We start from the raw sequence: 27,723 nt of genomic DNA on the forward strand, positions 1-27,723 counted from the left end.
AGGGCACCTACTACTTGGCAAATATGCATATGCAACTAGGTGTTGGACTTTTCGGTTTTTATTTTTTGGAAATTCGGTGGACTTTTCCCGGTGTTTATTTCAGAACAAAATGACTTTTTATCGGTGAACAGTATTTCATGCGAAATAAATTACTATTTATTTTCATTTTCCAGTGATACAGGTGCCCTGTAAAGCAAGATCAACTTAATGATCATGACTGGAGTAGGTTCCAATTTAAAACTCGATCACCATAAAAAAAGAACTGTGTGTGTAAGCAATATTAAACTTTACACTGGCAGCCTAGGGCACCTACTACTTGGCAAATATGCATATGCAACTAGGTGTTGGACTTTTCGGTTTTTATTTTTTGGAAATTCGGTGGACTTTTCCCGGTGTTTATTTCAGAACAAAATGACTTTTTATCGGTGAACAGTATTTCATGCGAAATAAATTACTATTTATTTTCATTTTCCAGTGATACAGGTGCCCTGTAAAGCAAGATCAACTTAATGATCATGACTGGAGTAGGTTCCAATTTAAAACTCGATCACCATAAAAAAAGAACTGTGTGTGTAAGCAATATTAAACTTTACACTGGCAGCCTAGGGCACCTACTACTTGGCAAATATGCATATGCAACTAGGTGTTGGACTTTTCGGTTTTTATTTTTTGGAAATTCGGTGGACTTTTCTCGGTGTTTATTTCAGAACAAAATGACTTTTTATCGGTGAACAGTATTTCATGCGAAATAAATTACTATTTATTTTCATTTTCCAGTGATACAGGTGCCCTGTAAAGCAAGATCAACTTAATGATCATGACTGGAGTAGGTTCCAATTTAAAACTCGATCACCATAAAAAAAGAACTGTGTGTGTAAGCAATATTAAACTTTACACTGGCAGCCTAGGGCACCTACTACTTGGCAAATATGCATATGCAACTAGGTGTTGGACTTTTCGGTTTTTATTTTTTGGAAATTCGGTGGACTTTTCTCGGTGTTTATTTCAGAACAAAATGACTTTTTATCGGTGAACAGTATTTCATGCGAAATAAATTACTATTTATTTTCATTTTCCAGTGATACAGGTGCCCTGTAAAGCAAGATCAACTTAATGATCATGACTGGAGTAGGTTCCAATTTAAAACTCGATCACCATAAAAAAAGAACTGTGTGTGTAAGCAATATTAAACTTTACACTGGCAGCCTAGGGCACCTACTACTTGGCAAATATGCATATGCAACTAGGTGTTGGACTTTTCGGTTTTTATTTTTTGGAAATTCGGTGGACTTTTCTCGGTGTTTATTTCAGAACAAAATGACTTTTTATCGGTGAACAGTATTTCATGCGAAATAAATTACTATTTATTTTCATTTTCCAGTGATACAGGTGCCCTGTAAAGCAAGATCAACTTAATGATCATGACTGGAGTAGGTTCCAATTTAAAACTCGATCACCATAAAAAAAGAACTGTGTGTGTAAGCAATATTAAACTTTACACTGGCAGCCTAAGGCACCTACTACTTGGCAAATATGCATATGCAACTAGGTGTTGGACTTTTCGGTTTTTATTTTTTGGAAATTCGGTGGACTTTTCCCGGTGTTTATTTCAGAACAAAATGACTTTTTATCGGTGAACAGTATTTCATGCGAAATAAATTACTATTTATTTTCATTTTCCAGTGATACAGGTGCCCTGTAAAGCAAGATCAACTTAATGATCATGACTGGAGTAGGTTCCAATTTAAAACTCGATCACCATAAAAAAAGAACTGTGTGTGTAAGCAATATTAAACTTTACACTGGCAGCCTAGGGCACCTACTACTTGGCAAATATGCATATGCAACTAGGTGTTGGACTTTTCGGTTTTTATTTCAGAACAAAATGACTTTTTATCGGTGAACAGTATTTCATGCGAAATAAATTACTATTTATTTTCATTTTCCAGTGATACAGGTGCCCTGTAAAGCAAGATCAACTTAATGATCATGACTGGAGTAGGTTCCAATTTAAAACTCGATCAGCATAAAAAAAAACTGTGTGTGTGTTAAGCGATTGAGACGAGACAAAAACATGAATAAAAACTGGGTAGCGCAAGAACCCAAATAAACGAGAAAAGCAAAAACTAGTGAAAGCGACTGGGAAGCAACACGTACATACACTTGGTTCTCTTAGGCAAGTGGAACCAGGCCTTCCTGTCTAGTCACTATTATGGCGGAATAGCATTTATCTGATTGTAGGAAAATAATCCAGGTGTGCTTGCTGCTTGCAACACACTGCTCACTCCTTCATTTGCAGGATCAGCTATGAATCAACAGATCAACCCAGCACAAAGGAACGGAAACAGGAAAGAGAATACACAACACAAGACAGGTGCTTTTGTATCCTCATTCCTTCGCACTGGGTTAATCTGTTGATAGCAATGAACCAAACTAGCCCACACCAAAATCCTGATTCAGCTGTAGAAGCAGCAAAAAGGTTTTGGATTGGAAATAAATAAAACGTGAATGCAGCCGAAGCCCAAGAGCAGACAGAACTCCAGTCACGAAGTCCACATGATGATGGCAGCGATGGAAGTTCCACTGAACCTTCGCTGAAGCCAGAACATGACGCTTGTGCATGGTTTTGAGTTCACAGTGTCTTGTTGCGGTTACAAATGTCAGTATTTTTACATACCATGTGAAAGGCTTAAAGTACCATTTTTGACAAGGTGATGACAGCCTGTTGGCAGAATGCGCTACGCTATCAGATGGAGCGATGCCTTAAAACATACAACTGCACTACTTATTTTGTTCACCTTTTTTTATATTTTTGTAAATATTGTATAAAGCTCTCCCCTGTCCTTTCTCGCTACCGCTCCCCTCTGTACTTCTTGCTGCCCTCTCCCTGTCCCTTTATTTCTGCAGACTGTAGCTCGGGTGCTTAAGATATTAGACAGCTATTGCCATGGCTGGCAACATCTTTTTCTTCGTTTTTGTATTTTTGCAGTAATAAACCACCACTACTACTACTACTTATTTCAACAATCCTGTTGTCTTGCAGCACTGCTGGCTTCTGCACGTTATTAGTTGCCTCTTGTGACCTATTGTAACTTGTACTTGATACTGATAGCCAGCAAGCCATGGTGTACATTTGAAGGATACTGACTTTTTCGAGCCACCTCGCAGTGTCCTACCCAGTTTTGGTGCAGACAAGCCTTCTCCTCATTACTACATCATGTTTATTAAGCTGATGCAATTGAACCAACAGGCAGTTAGTCATGGTGCTGACAGCAATGAGTTTTACTGCGACAGCAGTAACAGGCCAATTTATTTCAAACCCCGGCATCGATGTGCTAGAGCAAAAGGATTCAGCGAGAGCAAAAGCTTAACTAGGGGGCTGTTCGCCCACGCATCCCACCCTTCAGAAGCTCACGCAGCAGCGGAATGAAGAAGTGATGGCGAAACCAAATACTGGACTGATATCCTTCGTATAATACTCATTGTGAAGGCTTTCAATCTAAAATTAGAATGTAGGACCACTAGCGATACAGCAGATTTGTTGCATCACATTGAATGATCACCCATCAGTTTTGCACTGTCGGTGTCCCAAGCGGAGGTGAGAGGAACTAGAACAAACCATTTGTTGTAAGGCAAAAGCTCCCTGTTCGCACCACTTGCCTCATCAGTCCATATGACAGTCTGTCAGTTTTTTTCCACTCACCTGCCCACCCACCCACTTACTCACACACCCACACTTTTTTTCCAGAACAGAACCTTAAAACCGTCCTTATCAGTATAGATATAGCTGCAGCACACTTCCCATGAGAAGCAGCACCCGGGAAAATGAACTTCTAGCTGCAAGTTATATACGCCGTGAAACACGACTAGGGGCTGTTTTTTGAAGCGATTCTTTCTTTTTCATTTAATTTTACCTTAGTTATGATGACAGCAACAGGAAGTAAGGAAACGAATAACCGATCAAGAGCGTGCGGGGCCTGTTTGCAACGCCACGCCTAACCAGCCTACTACTGCTGCATCCATCCTGGCCAAGTCACAGACACCATGCACGGCCAATAAAGCGCATTGGGTGTGTCCAACCCATCGTCATGTTCCGTCATTGGCACTCATCTGCCAGTACGACATAGGTGTAGAAAGCATTTATGCATGTAAGTGACATCACAGGCATGTCCCTGCCATGAGCATAACATCAACCTCCATGGCCTATGTCGCAGGGAGCAGCGACTAATGACAGATAGCCAAATGAAATATAAAAAAAAAACAGCTCCAAGTTTGCTATACAGACACGCAAACACGGCACCTGCATTCAGTCAGGTCACCCAACCTTGCAGGACAAGACTGTGAACTGATACTGACCTTGAGCTCGAATCCCAAATTACTCGGGCAGGAAGCAACTTGTTCCTCGAGTATTCAGTGTCCAAACGAAAAGCAGAGCACAAAACGGCCGGCGTTTGCGGCAAGTTGAAGTTGGTGAGAGCGCATCTTGCAGTCCAGTGACAATATGGAACAAAAATGACTGGAAGCGCAGGCGCACAAGTTTTTCCCCACCTAAAACAAATACACTTAAAAGATATTTCTACAAAATTACAAGACCAGCAATGGGTTAAATTTTGTATTTTTGCTTGGACTACCTCAATGTGAAAATTGTGGCCAAATACACTGCCAAATGCCCTATTTGGCAATTTATAATTTCTTTTCTGAAATTTAATCAGGTTTATTCTGTTACAAACATTTTTGCCAAGTGGTACATGTCCTAGACATCCAATGAGAAGTTTTATATTGAGCGCGAATGTCACGCACAATTTTTTTTAAATAACAAAAACGCTGCCTTCTGAGCATTTTTAGAATAACTAAGAAAAAAAAATCCACTGATAGGTCATTTTGTTATTATTTCAGCTAATGAAGCAGGCTGCTTTAGGTGTTGTAGTGAATTAAAACTACTGATCAGCGTTTATATTGCACGTTTTTTTCATGTCTTGCATGACCTACAGGTCAACTGCATGTCACAGCTAAAGTCCCTAGATATGGGGCTTTAGTCACTGCCATTGTTGAATTTATGAAGCCAAAACCGAAACAGCATGAGAGAAGGAATTAAATTATGAACTACTTAGCAGTTGTAGGCAAATACCACGACCACGCGGTGATCCACATATTCTAATGCCCAACGCATCATTCGAAAGAAGAAAACATGCAACTAAAATTAGGTGTCTGTGGTCCTTTAAGTAAAAATTTGGAGCACAAGAGATAAATAACCAATACTTTGTACTTTTTTTATGTGACCAAATTTTTTTTCCCCCTATATAGATTACTTCTGAGAGCAGTATAAAGAGCTATAAATTTACAGGAAGAAATCGGGGAGGTTCAAGCACAAAGTCTAGCGAGTTTGGTATGAAAACAAAACTCTAAATTTCCAAATGACCTCTCTTGTGGCCATTCCTCTTGAGAATGCAGCTGTTTATCCTTAATTTGCTTCACAGCAGTGCAGTAGAAGCAGCAGAACTAAAGGGTCTCTAAGCAAAACCTGCCACATATTGTCTGTACTAAGCATAAGGTTTTTTTTTTTTGGGGGGGGGGGGGGGGGGGGGGGAGGGGGTGGCGTAGTTGGGGCTGAAGTTTGTGAATCTCTAGCCAAGAATTTTCTTTTAATGAGATGTGATGACATGTGCACAAGGTAAGAACGGCACTGAAGGTGAATGGTTAATTGGCAAGCAAAAAATTGCAAGGCTCCTGTACTGTGTATTTCCGGGACATTTGGCTGCAACTATCTACCACTCAACAAAGGATGACTTCGATTCGATTTGATGTCTGATTCTTCGATATTTGCATTTTAGGGCACCTTATAAACTGATTAAGGTGTCTTTACTGCAGATGTTCAAGCAGCAGCATACATCATCAATGCGACCCATGGTTCTACTGTTATTATGCACACAAGCTTGACATACACCCAAACTCCTCAAGCACAGATTTGAGATACCTTTGGCAAATTGCACAGAAAAAAGAAAAAAGCGCTTTCAACATCTATGGTTTTCCAGCTCTGGCATCTCAAAATGCTAACATTTGATACTCTGTTTCATTGGTATCACTCAAACTGCACTAATGGACATTATGAAAATGTATCACTGCAATAGTTACAAAACTAACTAGCTGAAACATTCCCCACTTTAACTGCTACACTGGAGTAGTTAAATGTATCGTATTTGCACAAATTAATGCACAGTGGAATTTCTTCTTTAGGAAAGTGAAAATAATATGTGTGCATGTGCGTGCATGCGTGTGTGTGTCCACATTACATCTAATCAAAGCCAAAAGCTTTGCATGAAAACAGTGTCTTCCGTGTCATTTGAGAAAGGCACGCTATACAATCAGAGGTGCAACAACTGAAATAGGGTTCGGAGCAATTTTTGCAAGAAGAAAATACAAATTTGGTGCAGTTTAACAGGGAAGAAAGCTTACTTTTGGAAGAGAAAACAAAAGATGTGATTTTTTACAGCAACTATTTGGAATTAACTCCAGCAGTGTGACACAGCTACAAGCCATAAACTAACTTCAGTTCAGTGGACAAAGTCCAGCAAACCAGTGACCAATGAAGTCTGCAGAAACCTGCAAGGTGGAGGTACTTGTACCAACCTGCAAACCCCGTTTTTCAAAATGCTTATAATATTTAGAGGACCAAGCAAAGAAACAAAATATGCAAGAAGAGGTTGGTACAAAAACTGGAAACGAATTTTATTATTTGCACCTGAAAGTGCTCTTATACACGAGTGACATCCGACTAGACTAGATACATGACTTAGCCTGAATTTATTTGTACACCAAACTGCTTTTCCGCCTTAGTAGCATCCGACTAAGTCCGTTTCATACACCAGATGCAGTGCTGTCAAAGCTAGCACTCTTGTTTGTGCTGCCTACATCCGCAACCAGAAAGTAGTGCATCCCTTGTGGTGAGCGAAAAATAATAAATGCTTTGCTTTCAGGCTTAACACACAATGCATTTGTCATGGGTTTGACAAAACACGCTCTCATTTCTGTCAAAATGCTCGAAATCTGCATACTGCTTTTTTATTTGTAGTTTTTGGTCGTGTAAGGTTTTTGCTATCCCCATAACCGTACTGCCACCTGTTTTGAGAAGATGGCATCCAGCGCAGTGACCTCAAACAACATTTTTTTCGAAGATGCGCACTTAAAAAAAAAAAGAAAAACAACAAGCAAGTGCCCCATTGCAAAGATCCATTTCTGGAGAAGTCTGTCCAGAAAATATTGCGCATTGTTATGAGGATGGAGTGTCTATGTGAGACTCTGGCGTCTTCAAAGCGAAGACTTCACAAAGCTTGCTCAATTTTCTCATGACTGTGCATTAGAACGTCACCAAATATAAAGTGCCGTATCAAATTGTCCTGATTGCATTGGCTACCGTATAGATTTGTGTAGAACTCTTCGGCCACTTTAACTATATTATCCATATTGCTAATCACATTGCCCTCCTTGTCTCTTAGCGCATACATCTGGTTTTTACCTATGCCTAGTTTCCTCTTCACTGCTTTTAGGCTACCTCTGTTCTCTCCATATTAAACTTCCATGTCGGCTACCTTGCGCTTCATGGAGACAGTAACGCACAGCAATGCGTCATCCCGCCAGTAACAAAAGAGGAAATAAAGAAAGCTTTAGGGGCAATGCAAAGGGGAAAAGCAGCTGGTGAGGATCAGGTAACAGCAGATCTGTTGAAAGACAGAGGGGAGATTCTGCTAGAAAAACTAGCCACCCTGCATACGCAATGCCTTATGACCTCGACCGTATCAGAAGCTTGGAAGAATGCAAATATAATCTTAATTCATAAGAAAGGAGGCGCCAAATACTTGAAAAATTACAGACCGATCAGCTTACTGTCCGTTGTCTACAAGGGATTTACTAAGGTAATTGCCAATAGAGTCAGGGTAACCTTAGACTTTAATCAACCAAATGATCGGGCAGGCTTCTGTAAAGGATATTCCACAATGGATCATATTCACACTATCAATCAGATGATAGAGAAATGCGCAGAATATAACCAACCCCCTTCATTGATTATGAGAAAGCATGCGACTCAGTGGAAACCTCAGCAGTCATACAGGCATTGCGGAATCAAGGTGGAGATGAGCCTTATGTCAAAATACTGGAAGATATATATAGGAACTGTACAGCTACCATAGTCCCCCATAAAGTCAGCAATAAAATTCCAATAAGGAAAGGCGTCAGGCAAGGGGACACGGTCTCGCCAATGCTATTCGCCGCTTGTTTACAGGAGGTATTCCGAGGCCTGAATTGGGAACAGTTGGGGATAAGAGTTAATGGAGAATACATAAATAATCTGCGATTCGCTGATGACACTGCCTTGCTGAGTCACTCAGGAGATGAAATGCAAATCATGATCAACGAGTTAGACAGACAGAGCAGTGCGGTGGGTCTAAAAATTAACATGCAGAAAACCAAACTAATGTTCAACAGTCTAGCAAGGGAACAGCAGTTCACAATTGGGAGCGAAGTGCTGGAAGTGGTAAAGGAATTCGTCTACTTGGGGCAGCTAGTGACAGCTGATCCGGATTATGAGAGGGAAATAACGAAGGATAAGAATAGGGTGGAGCGCATATGACTTGCAAGAGTGGCAGATCGGGCTAGTTGGTAATTTTCCATAATGCGATACAGCGCGAATAAAGACGGGGACGAAGCGAGACAAGACACCACAGCGCTGTGGTGTCTTGTCTCGCTTCGTCCCCGTCTTTATTCGCGCTGTATCGCATTATGGGAGCGCATATGGTAGGTTCTCTCAGATCATGAATAGAAGGTTGCCAATATCCCTCAAGAAAAAAGTGTACAACAGCTGTACCTTACCAGTACTCGCCTACGGGGCAGAAACGTGGAGGCTAACGAAAAGGGTTCAGCTTAAGGACAACACAGCGAGCCATGGGAAGGAAAATGATAGGTGTAACGTTAAGAGACCGGAAGCGGGTAGGGTGGATGAGGGAACAAATGCGTGTTAATGACATCCTAGTCGAAATCAAGAGGAAGAAATGGGCTTGGATAGGGCATGTACTGCGAAGGCAAGATAACCGCCGGTCCTTAAGGGTAATGTAGTGTATTCCAAGAGAAGGCAAGCATAGCAGGTGGCGGCAGAAGGTTAGGTGGGCGGATGAGATTGGGAAGTTTGCAGGCATAGGGTGGGCGCAGCTGGCAAAGGACAGGGTTAATTGGAGAGACTTGGGAGAGGCCTTTGCCCTGCAGTGGGTGTAGTCAGGCTGATGATGATGATGAATGAAGCGCGACTTTACACCATGGCAAGGCACCCACCAGTTACACAGACTACTACGACAGGCTACGAAAAAAAAAAATCAAACTGTCATGAGCTGGATTAGAACCTACGCACACGACGTTCACTACTGCTCTCTCCTAAGTTGTGCTTTAGACCACTCGGCCACAAAGCAAGTGTGGAATAACATGCCTCTTTTTATTTTTTCATGTAGACTACTGCACCTTTCACACTGTTGCACCTGATGTATGAAATAGAGTACAGGCCAGACCATGACTATGTACATGACAAGACCAAACTGTTATCGCACATGACTAAGTTCACTACCAGCTTATACATGACCAGCATATATTTCATTGACATGACAAGTGTTCAGAGATTTTTAGGTGCCCGCTCAAGGCTTGTATTTCCTGCCAGTTAAAGCATGCGATCACTTTCTACCCTGTTCATGCCTTTTCGCTTCACACCTGACTTCAGAATTTCCTCAGTACTACACCCTGTTTCATACACAGCGTACAACAATGCCAAAACTTCGCGCTGCCTATGTCCACGACTGAAAAGTAGTTCTTCATACATCCAGTGTATGACCACGGATCTACCCTTGTGAGTCTTGTCACAAAACTGAAACGCCACAACTGACATCCTGCACTTAGTTTTACTTCTTACCACATTTTCACCCAGTTGATCATTGCGACCTCGAGGCACAAGAGAGAAATACAACATAGTTATACACGGCTGGCGCGCCTAATCTCACTGACTACATCCACACCCAAAAACTAGTTCACTAACAGTTTAAGTTATAACGAGAGGGTCCAATAACTGAACGCCTGCCTGTCTAGTCCATGATTTGCTACACCAAGCATGTCGTCTTATATCGTTCCATGTTTTTGTCAAAACCCTTAACGAGGCTTCGAGAAGTATGAGTGATACACAGTGGAGTGATATGCTTTTGAGGGCACACTACTTGCATAGCCTCCACGGAGTATAGTGAGCAATGTTTCGCTGACCACCACTTAGCCCTCCAATGCTCCCATTTGTGCTTCAAGAATGGGCTACTCCGAGGCACGTCTTCTGTTGCCTTCCACTTGCTCGTGTTTTCTTCAGCACTCGCCCTCTGTACATACTTTGCTTTGCACTCACCCTCTACAACATCAAGCATGCCCATGCCTTTCCTTTGTTGCGGCTCTGCAAGTGGACTGGATTTGCAGCATCTGCTACATTGTCAAAACTGCAGGTTTCCAACGTGGCTCTTATTTTCTGCTAAAACTAGCTCAACAGAGCCTACGTGGTTAGTTAGGGCATTTCAATGCAACATGGAGCAATTTAAACAACTTCATGCATTTGGCACAAAAATACACAACTTTATAAAAATGCCGCAAATGACACGGCTATTGCACCCCTGCACAATTAAGTGCAGCAAGGCCCCCAATGTTAGAGGAGTCCTGCGATGGAAATCAAGCATGTTGTTTTTATTTTTTCTTACCTACAGTGCAGAGCATAGTAAAACCTTACTGGATAACTCCAGATGATTTTCGAAGTCTTGAGCTGGCTACCATATTATATTTCTTTGACCTATCTGTCTTAGTTGTGATGAATAGTTCTCAAAGTAATGAATAAAACAGTCGTAAAACAGCAAAAACCAGGAAACCAAACAAACAGGGTTTCAACCTAAGCATGACACTATGGGTATAGAAAAACCGCATTGATATGTTCCTGGTTCATACCATCAAAATCACGGGCGATAAAAATGTACCAAAAGATTAATATGTTCCCAGATAACATGATTCCCCGGCTACTACATTTAAAATTTCCACAAATTCTAGTTGTATAATACACTTAGCGATCAACTGTAAGCATAGAAATGGGCAGATTATGGGGGCACGCAAGACGAGATGGAAAGCAGCGGCAGATACCTGCCACAATGGCTTCTCTGCAGTGCTTTGGTGCAAGAGGGCAAAGCACACACGCACACACAAGCAAACAAAATTGGAGGGGACACTTATGCTCCGCCTTAAGGGTATGACGCGATAGCTAGTGATTTAATGCCCATGCATGCAAAATAGGACATTCTGCACTAAACATTCATTGATCCCAGGGAGCCCTCATAGCACTCCTGGCACAGTGGTGCAGCAGTTACGTGATGCGCCACTGCCGTGCAATGGCAGGTGCTCCCGCCACCCAGGTTGCTCTTCCCGAGCGACTGATCGTTAATTTAACTACCACATGCCACGGTGGGCAGTTTGCTCACTATACGGTGGGCAGGTTGTGATGACGCCCTCAAGGTCACGTGGCCTAGGTGGCCCACCTGCCTCCTAGGTTGCCCTCTGAGGACTTTTCGCTCATGGTCGACGACGCAGATGCCAGCGACGGGTTTTCTGAGACACGAGCTTCCGAACGCTATCGCGTTAAAAGTGCACTAACTTACAAGTGGCCACTCCTGCGGGGATACGACATGAAGACGAGAAACGCAGCCGCTTCTTTGCGTAGCCGATGTGCTAGGGGGCTTCAGAAGAATTTGAGTATTACAATGATGAGCTTGCATACCAGCAGGCCAGATATGGGGAACGCAGCATTAAAAGCAAGAACGCTGCGACAGACAGCAGCTGCGGCGGCTTCCCCTTATTGCTTAGGTGCAATGGGACGAAGCACTTGAAAAATGAAGATTGCGGCTACTCTCGCCGTAGCCGTCGAGGGACCGGGTGTGATGCGAAGTTCATTCCACACGGGGACAGGGTAAACAAAAGATAAAAAAAAATCGATTTTTACTTTTGAGTAATTTCTAATACTACATTCTTTTCTGCATTTTTTCCAGTATTGCACTTCTTGCCGCGTTGTATATTTCTGTTTAAAGAATAGCTTTGAAAATGAGGAAGCAAGTGGCCAGGCCACATTTTTTTAAAGCCATACCTTTCGCATGATGCAGTGCCCTTTATGTTGCATTTTAAACTGCTCTCTCGGCTTCAGCATGTTATTGTGGCCTTTTTGTGGAGCTTCTCCCAAGTGAACACCCCCTAAAGAAAGCCGGGCTTGTACCCATTTTTACCGGTGGGTGTCCGGCGGTAGGTTTCGAACCAACCACCTCCCGCAGCCGAGACGGGCGCCCAACCCACTGGGCCACGGCTGCGGTTAAAAAAGGGTCACAAATGGGCTTCTACCGCACGAGGCGGATTTAACGTTGTTGACGCTGATCCGTCAGAGCAACTGTGGTCAAGACCCTTTTCCCAAGCATCTCACCCAGAAGAGCCGAGCACCAGGCCGGGGGAAATCTTGTACCCATTAAAAACCGGTGGGTACCCGGCGGCACTGGGGATCGAACCCAGCACCTCCCGAATGCGAGGCGGATGCTCTACCACAAGGCCACGCTTCGGCCATTTGAAGCACGTTTTCATGTCCAGAACTGAATGTTTTTTAGTTCAGTTGGAGTAAAAGCATATTTAGGAACAATCTTGGAGCTCTTAGGCTGCATGATAGCATTTTATAGTCCTTTATTCATACCACCTGAGAGCAAGCTCTAAAATACCACTTTAGTAGCAGAGGCACTAAGGATGTGCACAGCAGATGCTCTCATAACATTTAACGGCGGTAAAATAGCAAGAGCTAAGGTTCTGGAGCCCTTTTGGCTAACCTGAAGCTGTAAAACTCTCCACCAGCTGACAGAAGTTGACAGGTGACAAGTTTCCTCTGCTGACTGAGCAGCACAGCAAATAAAAAATGAAGCCCAGGAAGCTAAACGACTGGTAAAAAAACACTAAGAGAAGTTGAATAATGACTATGGAGGTCGTGCCTATGAAATAAATTGGTCAACAAATGTTGGCAAAGCGAAAAACTTGGTTGTAAAATTACTCTTCACTTTAAACTCATTCATCTTAAAACAAGTTTTTTTGTTACGAAGGTACTATTTATTATCTTCAAAACAAGATGAAGCAGAAGGGCAATTCTTTGTATTTTATATGAGCATGTGGGAATCTACTGCACCAAAATTAGGCATGTGCGACAATCTGTTTTGATTTTATAGACGAAAATAATACCAAAAGCGACCTTAAATGTAGTCCCCCCCCCAAAAATGTGTTTTAATTGTGTTCATAATTTTGGTACAGTAGGAAGAGCATAAAAATTAAAGCAATGAAAAAATGATATAAAAAGGCAGACGCTATCTCCAATGGTTGTTGACAGAAGTGTACTGAAAGATGCCTTAAAATACATGGCAAGAATAGGGCTTACCCTGTCGCCTTGAGACAATGCAAATGCGGATCGAATTCTGCGAGCACTAGATAAGAAGCTGTTCAGCCCTTGTGCCAGAAATGCTAATTGACATTTTTATGAAGTGAAATTAGCAATAAATATCATCATACCTCATTCAAAACTTCCATTTATGAAATTTAGGTGGATTGAATCATACTGCCACGCGCCTGACCTGTGCCACCTCCGCTTCTACGTCTGCACTCCCCCTGGTTCGCGACAAGTGGTGGATGTCACTTGGGTATTATCGGCCAATGCTCCATACCACCTCGGACAGCCGGAACACAAGTCCGGTGCAGCAACCCCTTGTGAACACTCCCGCTCATTGCACCAGTCAGAGGCTCCATGGCTTGTCCCCAGAATTTCAGCTCCTCCCTCACGAAGGAACCGCAATGGCTGCGCCCACGCCAGCAAGAACAGATGACATCCCTTCCCTTCCTGCCTATGTGACCTGCAGAATCCCCGGACTCCAAAAACATTTCATGCCGACCTCTCGGCGGATGCACAAGATGGGCTGGACCACTTCGAGCGCGTCGCAAGTTACAACGGCTGAGACGGAACTCCAAAGATCGGCAACGTCTACTTCAGCTTGGATGAGGCCGCCTGCACCTGGTATGAGAACCCCGAGGCGACGCTTCCGACCTGGCAGCACTTTCATTGCCAACTTCTGAATAGTTTCACCAGCAGCGACTGCTGTGAACAGGCCGAGCGTGCGCTGAACTCCTGAATCCAGCAGCCGAACGAGAACGTCACAATGTACGTGTCAGATGTGACACGCCTCTTCAAACGAGCCAACCCAACCATGACCGATGAAAAAAAGCTGCGACACTTAATGTGCGGTGTGAAACAGCAGCTGTTCTGTGGTCATCGCCGAATTCCTCTCCGAGGCTGTGGTCATGGAGCGGGCCCTGCAGAAGCGGTATAACCAGTACGACCGGCAGTTCAACCCTGTTTCCAAGCTATACCCCCTGGATACTCCCTCCGGGGCCACTACAAGCGCCCTTCGCGACCTCGTCTGTTCTACGGTCCGCTAGGAACTGCAGAAACTTCACGTGGTACACCGTCCTGCGATGCTCCCTTGCATGCCGCCGTACACCTCTCCTGTAGTCGTAGTCCATGCGGCGCAACCAGTCTCCTACTGGGAGAGTTAACAACAGGTGCCGAGGAAGACCGATATCTGGCGCGATAGATAGACGTCCTTTCCTTCCGCTACCACTGCAGCGAGGTTGGTCGCATCTACCTTAAGTGCCCATATCGGCAGCCAGGACTGCAAGGTTTTTTTACAGAGCCCCTGTCCACGGCTCGGCGAGTGGCCCGAGGAGAACGCATAATTCGCGACCCGTCTGTGTAGTACACCACCTACTCCACGCTGACAGTCACGGTCGCCTTCTTGGATCGGTTATACCCCCAGCACAACATGGGTCCTCGTGGCTGCACCGGGAAAATTAGACCAGGCGACCTTTGGAGGCGAGGCCGCCGAGCGTCGTATCGCCGAAAAGCTTCCACCAACGCGCCGACCGAACCATCCCAAAATGATGTCAACGACGACAGGCTCTGGTGAGGGCAGCGTCTCCTTAGACATACATATCCTTATCGACTCTAAGGAGGTTGGCGCATTAGTCGATACTGGTGCGGGCTACTCTAACCTTAGTGGTAGGGTTGCGATGACGCTGAAGAAAGTTATGATGCCATGGGAAGGGGCACATATAAGTGCAGCTGGAGGCCATGTTACACCGCTTGGTATGTGCACAGCCAGAATCACTGTGCATGGTTGCACATTCGTAGGAATGTTCTGTGTGAATGCTCTCGGGACGTGATTCTTGGCACTGACGTTCTTTGCGAACACGGTGCCACCTTAGACCTTTGGAATCACCACATTTTCAACCGCACTGGCTACCCGCCGAGGATAATTTCACACCCGCACTGCTTATTTGCAATGCTACTGTTACAGTGCCCCGACGTGCAATTTCCTGGCTAGGGTCACCTGTGACCAGCCACATTGGGGTCATGTTGTTGAGCCAAATGTCTCTCTTTTGCTTACCCTGGGTGTTTGTGTAGTGAGAGGGCTGACTCTCCCAGAGAGTGAGAGGCTATCCAGACACAAGTCAGAGATACTCACTGACAGCATAATCGAACCATTGAACAGCCCGTGGTCGTTACCAGTGGTTCTCGTGAAAAAGAAGGATGGAACACTGAGCTTCTGTGTCGACTACAGGAAGCTTAATAGCATGACAAAAAAAAAAAAAGATGTTTATCTGCTGCAGCATAGAGACGACTCCCTCGACAGACTTAGGTAAGCAAAGTACTTTCCTTCGGTCGACCTAAAAAGAGGATATTGGCAGATAGAAGCTGGCGAGAGAGACCAAGAAAAAACTGCTTTTGTAACCCCAGACGCTCTCTACTCGTGTTGGTTGACCAACATAGGACCCATGTGGACAACTAGCAAGTTAGGCATTACTTTCGCGAGAATACGACTTTGTCATCATTTGTAAGTCTGGTCGTCACACCAACGCTGACAGCCTGTCGCGCACACCCTTAGAACCTTCTGAAGGCACCACACAAGAAGACGACTTCCTTGGCTCAGTTAGCTTGCCCGACATCATTTCCAAGCAACGTGCTGACAAAGAGTTGAAGCTGCTCACTGAACATCTAGAAGGTCAACATCCAACGCTACTCAATTGCCTGACTCGTTGGCTATCATCTCTTTGCCTCCGGAATGGTGTGCTGTACAAGAAAAACTCCACCACCAGTGACTAAAGTTGCCTCCTGGTAACACCAGCCGCCCTCCGTGCTGAGATCCTCCTCGCCTGCTACAACGAACCGGCTTCTGGACATCTTGGATTTGCACGAACACCCTCTAGAGTAGGCACAATTATTATTGGCCCAAACTAGCCTTATGCATAAAGCATTACGTCAGGACCTGCTGCGAATGCCAGCGTAGGAAGACACAGCCTCTGAAACCCTCTGGCAGGTTGCAGTCCATCGAACCTCCCTTAGCTCCATTTGAGCAAGTAGGCATGAACCTTCCAAGACCATTTCCTTTGTCATCAACGGGCAATAAGTGGACAGTAGTCGCAACGGAATACTTGAGACGTTACGCCGAAACGCAGGCTCTCCTGCAAGGCACAGCATTCGAAGTTGCGCACTTCATCATGTACGTGCTTGTGCTTCGACACGGTGCCTCGTCCATTATTACTAACCTGGGCAAAGCATTTACAGCCAACTTGTGTGCGACATCTTGAAGCTGAGCCACATGGCCAATTGAACGAAAACAGCATACCATCCCCAGACAAATGGACTTACAGAACACCTCAATGAGAAGCTGGCAGATGTGTATTCCATGTACTTGGATGTAGAACACAAAACGTGGGGCCAGATAGTCCCATACGTTACCTTCGCATACAACACCACGACTCAGGAAACAACCCGCTTTACCCCATTCCATCTTGTCTACGGCAGAGAAGTGCAAATGATGCTGAATGCGATGGTCCCGTATGGGGAAGACGACATCGCACCAGACGCGGGCTCCTTTGTCGAACAAGCTGAGCAAGCTCGTCAGCTGGCTCGCTTACACATCAAGACTCAGCATAACACAGGCCCCCGACATTACAATTTCTGCCACAGGGAAGTGGCCTATAACCCAAGTGACCGCGTATGAGTGTGGACCTCTGTTCACCAAAGGGTTGTCTGAAAATTGCTGCACCGCTATTTCTCATCGTATAAAGTGCTCCGCCATGTAAGCAACGTGAGTTATAAGGTCGTTCCTGATGGAAGTGTGGCTGCAACAACCACGAACTGATATTGTGCATGTAGTCTACTTAAAGCCATACCTTTCGCATGATGCAGTGCCCTTTACGCTGCATTTTAAACTGCTCTCTCGGCTTCAGCATGTTATTGTGACCTTTTATTTTTTTTTCTCTCTGCTTGCATGTCTCAGCTTTCCTCTCTGATTTTCCTGTCCACTTTTCCTCTTTTTTGCTTTCCTCCTTTTGTACATAATCTGTTCTGCATCAGGATGATGCAGGACGGGACGGACTAATACCACGCGCCTGACCTGTGCCACCTCTGCACTGAGCTGTGAGGATGACTAAGCGGATACAGTTGCGTGAGGAGCACTCGGGCTGGGCTAGGTTTTCCGAGATTAAACTGGGCCGCTCTTAGGTAGCCTTCTAAATTTGTGGGTCCACTCCTTCTGGTTCGTGACAATAAGTTTTCCTGGATAATACTTTTTTTTTAATTAAATAAAAAGGTATCAACAAGGTTTTACTGTACTATCACCAAATGTCTTGTGTGCATGTTGATTTGCTAAACTTGCGACTGTGAGCGAAAGCTTCAATCAACATTTCACCTGCAATGACTAATAACAAGCCTGAAAATTTTTTTCTTGATCAAACACAGAGTGAATATACTAGATGGATGTGCAGATTGCAACGTCACACACGCAGGTTGCCCATAGAAATCGCTCCAACTGAGGCCAAGTAACAGGAACATTTAGAATTCATTTGTGCTGAAACAAAGTGTTTCCCGGCAGCGAAATTTGGCACAAAGCATCACAAAGCTCCAGAAAACCTCCTGTGAAGGTTCTGATAAAATGCACAAGGTAAAAAAAACCCGCAACTGCCTTTAACACCCAAGGGAATCACCCAACATTTAATATTTTATTCTGTTCCAGAAATGCTCGTTTCGGACCAATGGTGTCGAAATGTGGCAACCATATTCGGCAGCAACCAAGCTAAGCATAATATTTGATCAGGTTGGCGTCCCTAATTCCTTTATACCCGGGAAATTAATACAGAACAGTGCCCCTGAGTATAGTAAGCTTTTCAGATAAAAAAATAACCGAAAAGAAACACTATAAGCGAATGAAAACTAAGAAGAAAAACGTTAGAAGCGACATTTTCCATTTCGCTTGAAAGTGGCATGGAAATGAGCACTGCTGTTCAAATTCCCATACTGAGAAGATGGCAAAAGAAAAACTGGGCAATGAGCACTGAGGCCACTCCTTCTTTTGTACTGCACAGTTCTGTGCCTTTCCACTCGTATTTCTGGCTTCCCTTTCTCAATGACCCACTCTCCGTTCTTTCCATACTTGTAACCACTCTCGCCTGTGTGTGTCTTAGCCTCAATAACCCAAGCCCTGCTCCAAAAACATAGAATAATTGGCTTCTCTTCACAGCTCAAAGAGCAGAAGAAAAAAAAAGGTTATGTTCATACCTTGTCTCTGAAGATAATGCAAGGTATATTCTGAAGCAGAGTATTTAAGACAAAAAAGAAGGCTGCTATGATTAAGGCCCCTAAATTTCTGTGCCGGAAAAATATAAATTCCGCAAATTGACAACAAAGCATCCACGAAATTCCATAAGAGACATCAAATAAAGCTTCACAATGAGTCTCACGTCGCATTCAAAACTAAGGTATGAATATAGTGTGGATTTCTTTTTTTCTTTTCCAAGCTTTTCAAGGTAGCTAAAGTGGCCTTCGCCACCAGGCCTGGGAGCCGCTAGTAAAAGCCAGTTTTTTTTTTAATTCTTAGGGCAAAGCGTGCGGCGTGCAAGTGCTAAGGAGAAGGTGGCTATGGATATAGAAAGAAGGTGGAGCAGGTTGTTAAGAGAAGGCACTGAAAGAGTTGAGTGGAGCAGGTGCAGGACTGGGCATCTTAGAACACTGAGTAGCAATGGCAAGGCAGTGATGGCAGCAGCTGCTCATTGGAGGCTTGTCTTCGCTCGATTTTGCTGCACGCATCAAAAGCGTTGTCTCCAAAATAGCGAGGACGCATCTGCTGCTTCTGTATTTTAGCGTGCAGTCTGCGTTTTTTGGGGGGGCCCTCGTCTATGTTTGGCCTTGACAGTTTGACAGTGCATTATAACTGTAGTAATATTTATTTTCAAACTCCCCAGAGTTCTGAAATTCCCTGCTCCCGTTAAAATCGTGCAAATAAGGTAAAATAGTCATTTTTCCATCATACCGTCATTCTTACCGATGCCTAACAGCGATAGCATAAAAAAAAAAAGAGAATGTGGCTGCTAACACATAGTTTAGCAGAAAACAACGAATCTAATCATTTTTGCAGTATCAAGGTGAACTAGGGGCTTTAGTTACGAACATCTCTGCAAAATATTAAGAACCATGCATGCTCCAAAAGGAGGCGGAAATTCAAAAAGCCCGTTCACATTCTCTCAACAAAGCCAATCTTCTTGTTAAGTCCACTCGCATCCAAGGCACCATTGTCACAGGTGAGGCCCTGAGCCTACTGTTCCGATTCACGAGTGAATGGCAGATAAAGTTTGACTGTCCGTCTGTTGTGCATGCTGTTTTTATCACCGTTCATTTCCATGCACGCACACACACGGATGGACACACACACGCGCACACACAGACTAGCACTTCCTGACCCTGGTCCATTTATGTCTGTGTGGTCTTGGTTCGTACTGTCCCATTTGTTTATCATTTTAACTTTTTTTTTCCTATTTTATGGCGCTCGCAGCTTCACCTTCTCTGCAAAAAACTGCTCACGTGTACCCGTGCCCTCACGCTCCAATTTTGATATGTGCAATCATGCACTGCACATAATGCAATGGTGCAAAGTATAACGATAGGTTGTGTTCATACTGGCAAGTGTATGGAAGCACCAATAGTGCAAAGCGTTGCGATAAGATGACAGGTTCATACTGGCAAGTGTATGGAAGCACTGCTGTATATGCTAGGGCATAAACATCTGACATTCTCCATATCTATCCCTAATAGCAAAGAAAGGAAATTCACTTGCAAAGGCTTATTGTCCGAAAAGGCGAGACACTGACTTCGAGATGGCATGGCAGAGGAAATCATGGTAAAAAAAACTAGATCCCAGTGGCTGACAGCTGACAGAGTGTAGTAAATTTTCATTTAGAGGATGGTCAGGGACCCTCTGAGCAAAAACTGAGCACGCACAGATTTGGCATCAAGTAGTGCTGCCAATGAAACAAAATCATCGTGGTCAAACTGTAACAGTTGCACACCTCTGTCACAGTTAAATTGCCAACTCCGGGAGTTTTTTGAACATTTTGAGCTGATAATCACATCGCATTGCGCTCTGCTACAAAAAAAAAAAAACATTTTTCAAAATACCACATAGAAGCATTAAAGAGATCAAAAACCATAAAACTGAAACTGGGTTCCGACCAAACGAAGACGTCACGGATACTGTCGCAGAACCTATCGTGTGCGTGTTGATTGGCTAAACTGGCGACTATAAGTGAGAGCTTGGGTCATTATTTATCTGAAATGACCAAAGGCCAGCTCGAAAGTTTGTCCTTCAGCAAACGCAGGGCGAATATTGATGGCCGTGTGTCCAGTGACGTCACACACGCAATGTTGCCCATAGAAACCTCCCCTATAGAGGCTGCGAAATGGGGAATGTTAAAATCGATTTGCACTGCAACAAAACATCGCCCCGCTGTGAAACTGGGTACCAAGGACCAGAAAACAGCGGAGAACGTGCCATGAAAGTTGCAGTAAAATCAGAGAAAGAAAAAACGCCGGGTTGCCAGTTTTCCTTTGGGGATGATGAAAGCTACAGTCTTTGCCTGCTCATATTTGGATCTGTGCTTCATGGAAATCAAAACTCAAGCCCTAGTGACTTTTAAATACATGAAAATTATTATGGTGGACTACGAGTTTTATACTGTTAAGAAATACTGAAGAGTTCAAGTTACAATGTTAATTACTTGAATAAGTGCAGTTGTGTATATTTACGACATCCATGGCCATGTTTCAAGTGATCCCAAACTGCCCAAGCATAAAACATGCTAGAAACCTGGCCTAAAAAAAAAAAACACTGCTACAGACCATGAACAACACAAATTTTAGAACTATGAGTGTCATACGCAGCAGCTAAAGCTTTTCAGCTCACCTTTCTTCCATGACAACACACTGGCCAAGAAAAATCTCAACACTGCCTCATTGTGTTAAGATGAGGCCCAGACGCTAAATACTATGCATAAAGTGTCTTGTTTTTAAAATGTCACCAGCAATTCAGTAAATTGTTCTGCTATATTGATGCCTTGCTGCAAGTGAAAAAAAAAAAAAGCAACTTCTCCAGTATCCACAACTGCCATGAGGTGCTATTACTTGAAAATTTAGCTTCAGCACAATGAGCCAGGCAACTTTTGGAATTGTGCTCCAACCTTTCACAATTTTTTCCCCCTTCTGCACAATGATATCAGTGCTTCACCAGCACAGTAAACAAATTAGTTTTTCAATTACTTTATCAGCACAGACACCTAGCTAGCACATTCATAGCCTAGAAATGATGGCCTAACCAAAAACTATCAAAAAGATATTGTCAATATTCAAGTTGGCAAAACATTGTGGACGCCACAGCGGTGGCTCAGTGGTTATGGTGCTCGGCTGCTGACCCAAAAGACACGGGTCTGATCCCAGTCGCTTCAGTAGCATTTCAATGAAGACGAAATGCTAGAGGCCTGTGTACTGTGCAATGTCAGTGCGTGTTAAAGTACCCCAAGTGGTCAAAATTATCAGGAGCTCCTTCAGTACGGCGTCCTTCATAGCCTGAGTCGCTTTGGAATGTTAAGCCAAAACATCATGGACTAGCTCATCTCTTCCATGGCACTGTAAAATTGGAAAATCTATGGAACTTGTGCTGTCTTTTTATTCTGCAGCTACTGATGAGGTTAACTTATTTAGGGCAGTCACGGGCGTCGTCCTTTACAGTTAAAATAGCCATAATGTGGCTGTCTTGGTCACATTGCAAAAACACTTCTGATCAAAATGCAAGTGCAGGACATTTAAATTTGCACCCATCTACTGCATTTCAGTACGATGGAATAGGTGAATACCTAGAAGCCCCTGACCGGGCACTTTCAAGAAAGTAAATGTTGCAAACCTGGGGTAATATCGCAGATGGCGAAGATTCCAACCCGAGTATCTCCGTTGACAGTCCACTTCTGAGTCTCGCAGTTGGGCTCGCAGGAATGGTTTATGAAGCGTGACAGATTGCCCCGTGGTCCTGCGTCTATGATGCGATTCTTGTCCAAAGTCAGGAAGTAGAAGTTCTGGATATTTTCCATATGGAGCTGTGCCAGCCGCCGCTCACATTCTGCTTCATCAATGATCTCTCCAACATACTCCATGACGAAGTCGCCTGCAGCCAGTGATTGATCTGCCTGCAATCCCCATCCACGGCCAGGGGAACGTATCCTAGAGGCCTTAGCATACTGTCGCCGCTGGAAACGCTGGTTCTCACAGTCATTCCCCGCCGGGCACAGGCATCGATTGCACTCGTAAAGCATCAATCGGTTGAGACAGTTGGTGCGGCAGGGATCCTCGGGGTTGCAAAGGCAGGAAGATTCTTTGTACACATCAACAGAAGGCATGGCCGTATGACCCACAGGTCGATTGCTGCGGATCATACGAAATGGTGCTGGCTTTTCGGACTGCTCCCGAGCCTTGCGCTGTTGCTCCGATGCCAGTGTTGCTTCTTCAAGGGCTGCCTCAAAGAGCCGTGCCACACTTTTGCTACTTGCAGTCAGGCTACCACCGTCACCTTCCTCAAAAAGAAACACTCTTCGCTTATTTGTCCAGTAATAATCATGTGAACCATAGAAGCGCACTGCGAACTCTCCAATTGGCTCATGCTTGAGTGCTTGAATATTGGCAGGGACATCAGATGGTGCACATACCTGGGCCGGCCACCAGCGGTAGCAACCAAGTTTGACCCAAAGAATATCGCCATACTTGGGGTGCTTCCACTCAAGGCAGTCAGGGCAAAGGAATGCCCCCTCAGGAGCCTCTTGCAGGCCAAGACAGTCTTCATGCATCGCAACTGGGCAGCCCTCGCAGCACAACAGCCGCCCACCTTTGGAGCACAGCATGCACCAGTTGACGTTGAGAGGGGCACTCATGTGGTGCTGTCGGCTGTGTCGCGGACACACGATTGCGCTGGAATTCAGGAGGCTTGAGCCAGCCGGCAGGCAGCCATGATGGAAGGTTGATGGGCAACGCACACAGCGGAGTAGCCGACCTGCAGCATTACATGAGCACACATTTAGTCATGGCTGCATTTCAAGTAGAGCTAAGAAATTCAAAGCAGCATGTCAGCACCTGGCTCTTTCATCTAATTCTTAAAGCTGATATTTTGTCCAAAACTAATCAAGGATTACAAGAAAACCTACTATTTTGAAAGTGCAATGATGCCATTATGTAACGCATACAATTCTGCACCAGGAGTAATTATTAAGGACACTACCAACTGCAGTTGAAGGCTTAGATTACCTACCATACAGGGTCCGATGTCAGTAGAATGGAGTCCCATTGGTTGCTACCAGTTCCAATTGTGTTTTTGACCGACCAATTGGCTTTTTTTGACTGGTATGGGCACTTTAGTATGTAAGAGACTCTTGCAATTCGGAGCTGAACATACTATCCGCACGAAAAGTAAATGGACTATGGAAGTGCGGCCACATTTCGATGGAGGTGAAACGCAAAGGTGCCTATGTGGTGTGCGATGTCAGTGCACATTAAAAACCCCCGGGTGCCCAAAATTATTCCCCGGCCCCCCACTACCCACCTCTTTCTTCTTTCACTCCCAACTTCCTCCCTTCCCTTCCTTTTCTTGGCACAGTTGGGGTGTTCACAGTGATGCGAGACAATTACTGCACCATTCCCTTTCCTCAAAACCAATTTTCATTTTTTTTTCCATGGAAGTGCATTTAAAATTTAATTTCTTGAAACCTGCAGTCTCGATTTGGCTGCATTTTCTGCACTAGTTCACAAAAGTGCCGTGCCAGTGCAACGCCAGTTCTTGCAGCGCGAGTGTAGCCTGACACTAGTGCTCTCGGTGGAGCGGCTAAATCGAGTGAATAGTGCAGAAACGTTCATCTGCTGTGGACATGCGCTGGTGTTTGTCATGTGGTTTGACATATAGGCGGGATTGCGCTAGTTGTATTGAATGCTGTGCATTTGTTTGAAGTGGCGCATTTTATGGAGCGGCTATATCCCCATTTACATAAATGCGACAGAAATTGACTCCAGTCCCCTTTTTGAGGGAAAGAGCAGGTTTTGAGAAGGAAAGATGTGATTTGTCTTCTATCTTCCTCAACGTTTTTGCACTTTCCCTCAAAAAGTGGACTGGAGTCGAACTCTGTCGCATGTAACCGCTGCTTATGAAATCTGTTACTTCCAAAAGTGATAAATTTGATACCGCCCTTTCCTTTGCATTGTGCAAAGTGGTGCAGGTCGACAGTCACAGAGCCAATGGGTACTTCGAAGAGGCTACAAACTTTGAATCCAAGAGGTTAATCACACTTCCGCTCGAGACGACCTTTGAGTTTATACGCGTGATTCAGGCTGTTGCCGTTCTATCCGAAAAGTGACTGCGGTTGTCCGCCAATTACAGAACGAAAGAGTTGCCCGATAACTTGGCCTCGCAGACAGTCATCACAAACGTTGCGATTACCCACTTGTTAAAAACATCGCACCATCAGCCTCTTATGCAAACGCTCGATCGTGCTGTGTGTAATAACATTTGCATACAAAAGAGAAATGGCGCAAAGCGAGTGTGAGGCTGGACAGAAAGGTGAGAACTCGTACGCAGTGCGCCATGCCAGCCAGTCGCTTACGCGCGTACACAGACACGCATACACACACGCACGCACTGCCATTTCAGCTGTTCGTTGAGGACACGGTGCAGATGCCGCGTCTATCACGGGTACGTGGCTGTCTCAACGCCGCTCACTAAAACAAGCATGGCCGCGGAGCCGTCTGCTACGGAGTGCACCAAGCACCTTGCACTACTTGCATGAGAAGACAACTTGCCGGGAGGCTAATGCAGAAGCGCAGAAGAACTTGTGCAGCACAAAGTCAAATCGAGTGCCGAACTGCAGGTGGCGCAAGCTGCATTGCCAAATCGTGTGCAAGAGTGCTGCACCTCCTGAACTGGTGCAGAAAGTGCAGCCAAATCAAGGAGACCTCTTGCATGACAGCAACAGCTTGCTCTGTCAACAGATGTTAAAGGGACACTGAGGAGAAATTGAAGTTGGCTTGTATAAATTAAATACCAGCTCCTGATCACAAAAACGCCGCTCTTACTGAATACAAAGCTCTTGTAAGGTGGAAGATAGCAAGAACAAAAATAGAGGTATCGCCACCACAGGCCAATCTCGCAAGTACAAGCGTGATGATGTCATAGGACAAGAGACGCCACCTTGGAGAAATTTTGCTTCCTACATGGTAGTCGCGAATCTCTGAGGCTGGCAAAGGAAGGTTGCGCGGCTCAATTGCGCGGCCAGGAGAGTTTTGATTTGTTATGGCGCTTCGCGTCTATCAGCTTTGCGTGCCCCGTGGTTTTGTTTTTGACGCGTCTTGATATACAAGCGCCGAACAGCAGAGGAACTCCAAGTGCTGCTTCAAGTGCTAGTTAACCTTTGAAGGAGCCTGTTAAGGCTGGTCAGATGATTGCCACGGTCGATGAAAGACTATGATGGCACGATGGTCGGTGATTGTACAAGGCAGTTCACAGTATAAAGAGCACTTGTGTCTTCGCACGCTTACCCGGCAAAACATTCCCGGCTGTGCCAGTCAACTTCAAACTACTTAACGGAAATCGTTTATTAGGGACAGGAGACAAGGTACAAGGCAGTTAAGAAAAATTGCTGATGACCTAGCTCTGTTAGGCCAGGATATACGTAGCGAAAGCGCGGAGATTTCTGCATCGGAAGAGTGCATTCACTAGATGCGCCTTTATTGACGTTTGCACCTTGAGCCGTCCTGGCGGAGTGGTAGCGTCTCCGCCTCTAACGCCAAAGACCCTGGTTCGATTCCGAGCTTCGGCACAGGATTTTTGTTTTATTCAGTGAAAGGGCGGGGGGTTTCAGTGGCTCCCATAGATGCCACCACCGAATACGTTGGTTAGCAGTTAAGCACAGGCTCTGTTAAGGCGCGTTTATGCTCTGGCATAACGTGCACTGCTCGGCGCCGTCACGTCGGCCAAAGCGAGACCCTCTATACTCCAACTGCGCTTGACCACCGACGCGTTCAGCGGCTTCGGCGCAATTTGACCGCACTGGCGGAGACTTGGAGCATGTCTCTATTTCGCACTGAGTGCGCCAGCCGTCGCCGGCCCGGCCAGACTGATTCGGCTCCGCGGCGAGGTACGCGTTGTGGTGTAATTCAATAGCTTTGGCAGTTGGGCGGAGCTGTTCTTTTCGAGCTCTCGGCCAATTTAATCCATTCACAGTACACATATGAAGGTACATTCAAGTGGGCGAGAGAGCCCAATCCAGTGGGCCCGTTGGATCTAGCAGAAGCGGTTAAAGCGTCGTGCGTCGGCTTTAATTTCAAGCCGCCAACTTTAAACGCGACCGCCCTTGAGCACCCATCCCTTTTTTGTGGCAAAAAAATAAATAACTTGGCCCTTGCAACCGTGGGTGACCTCGACGCCGCCTGCTGCACTGTGCAACCGCGCCGTTCAAGGAATCAGAATCCATTGGCCCCAAAGCCCCGGCCAGCCTCCGATGGGCGCAACGCGCCGACCTTGCCCTGGCCCCTCGCAACTCCCCGCACTGGGATTATGATATTCAGTTTCCAACGGCTGCTCACGGCGGAAGGGGGAAACGACCCGCCGGCGCCTAATCTAACCGTGCTCCCTCAAAAGCATCGCACGCTCTGTGGGGCTGAGGTCGCTGAAATGCAGGCCGGAGTTTTTGCGAGAACAACGTCGTCAGGTTCGGGAACAGGATCCATCGTAACGCTGGCAAGACGCCGGTGCAAACGTAAATGAAGCGACCCCCGATAGATGCTTTCAACGTACGGCGGCGGTAGCCTTCATTTCGGCAGCTGCTAGACCGCACCGCTAGCCACCAGAAATCACAGAGTCTGTGTTTACATAACGTTTCACGTCACTCGGTCCTATGACGTCATAAGAGCTCGAGTTTGAATCGGAGCGGTGGGAAAAACTTTTTCAGCTTCGAATCCAAAATTCTTTAAAATAAATGCATCTTTCACTCCTGGACAAGCGGCAACAAAGCCATGAAATGCCGAACTATCAGATTTTGCTAACAAAAAAAATTTGGTAGAGTTCTCGTCAGTGTCCCTTTAAGCACGGTAGACCACACTTGTCACACTCATCACTTACTGACTAATGTTAAGCTGCCCCAATCAAAACTTTAAAGTGGTCCATTTACTTTTCCTGCCAATATAACGTCATG

The 27,723-nt window shown here is 45.1% G+C and overlaps 1 protein-coding gene across 1 annotated transcript in view; it reads right to left on the reverse strand.

Moving 5' to 3' along the window:
- NSD (Nuclear receptor binding SET domain protein) overlaps nucleotides 1-27,723 on the reverse strand; it is a 41,708-nt gene that overhangs the window by 1,790 nt on the left and 12,195 nt on the right. Inside the window, exon 3 of the mRNA XM_077645944.1 lies at nucleotides 22,404-23,540. Within this exon, the coding sequence (XP_077502070.1) occupies nucleotides 22,404-23,540 (1,137 nt within the window). The remainder of the gene's footprint in view (nucleotides 1-22,403; nucleotides 23,541-27,723) is intronic.

Source organism: Amblyomma americanum, chromosome 1 (genome assembly GCF_052857255.1).
Source record: "Amblyomma americanum isolate KBUSLIRL-KWMA chromosome 1, ASM5285725v1, whole genome shotgun sequence".
NCBI lineage: Eukaryota > Metazoa > Arthropoda > Arachnida > Ixodida > Ixodidae > Amblyomma > Amblyomma americanum.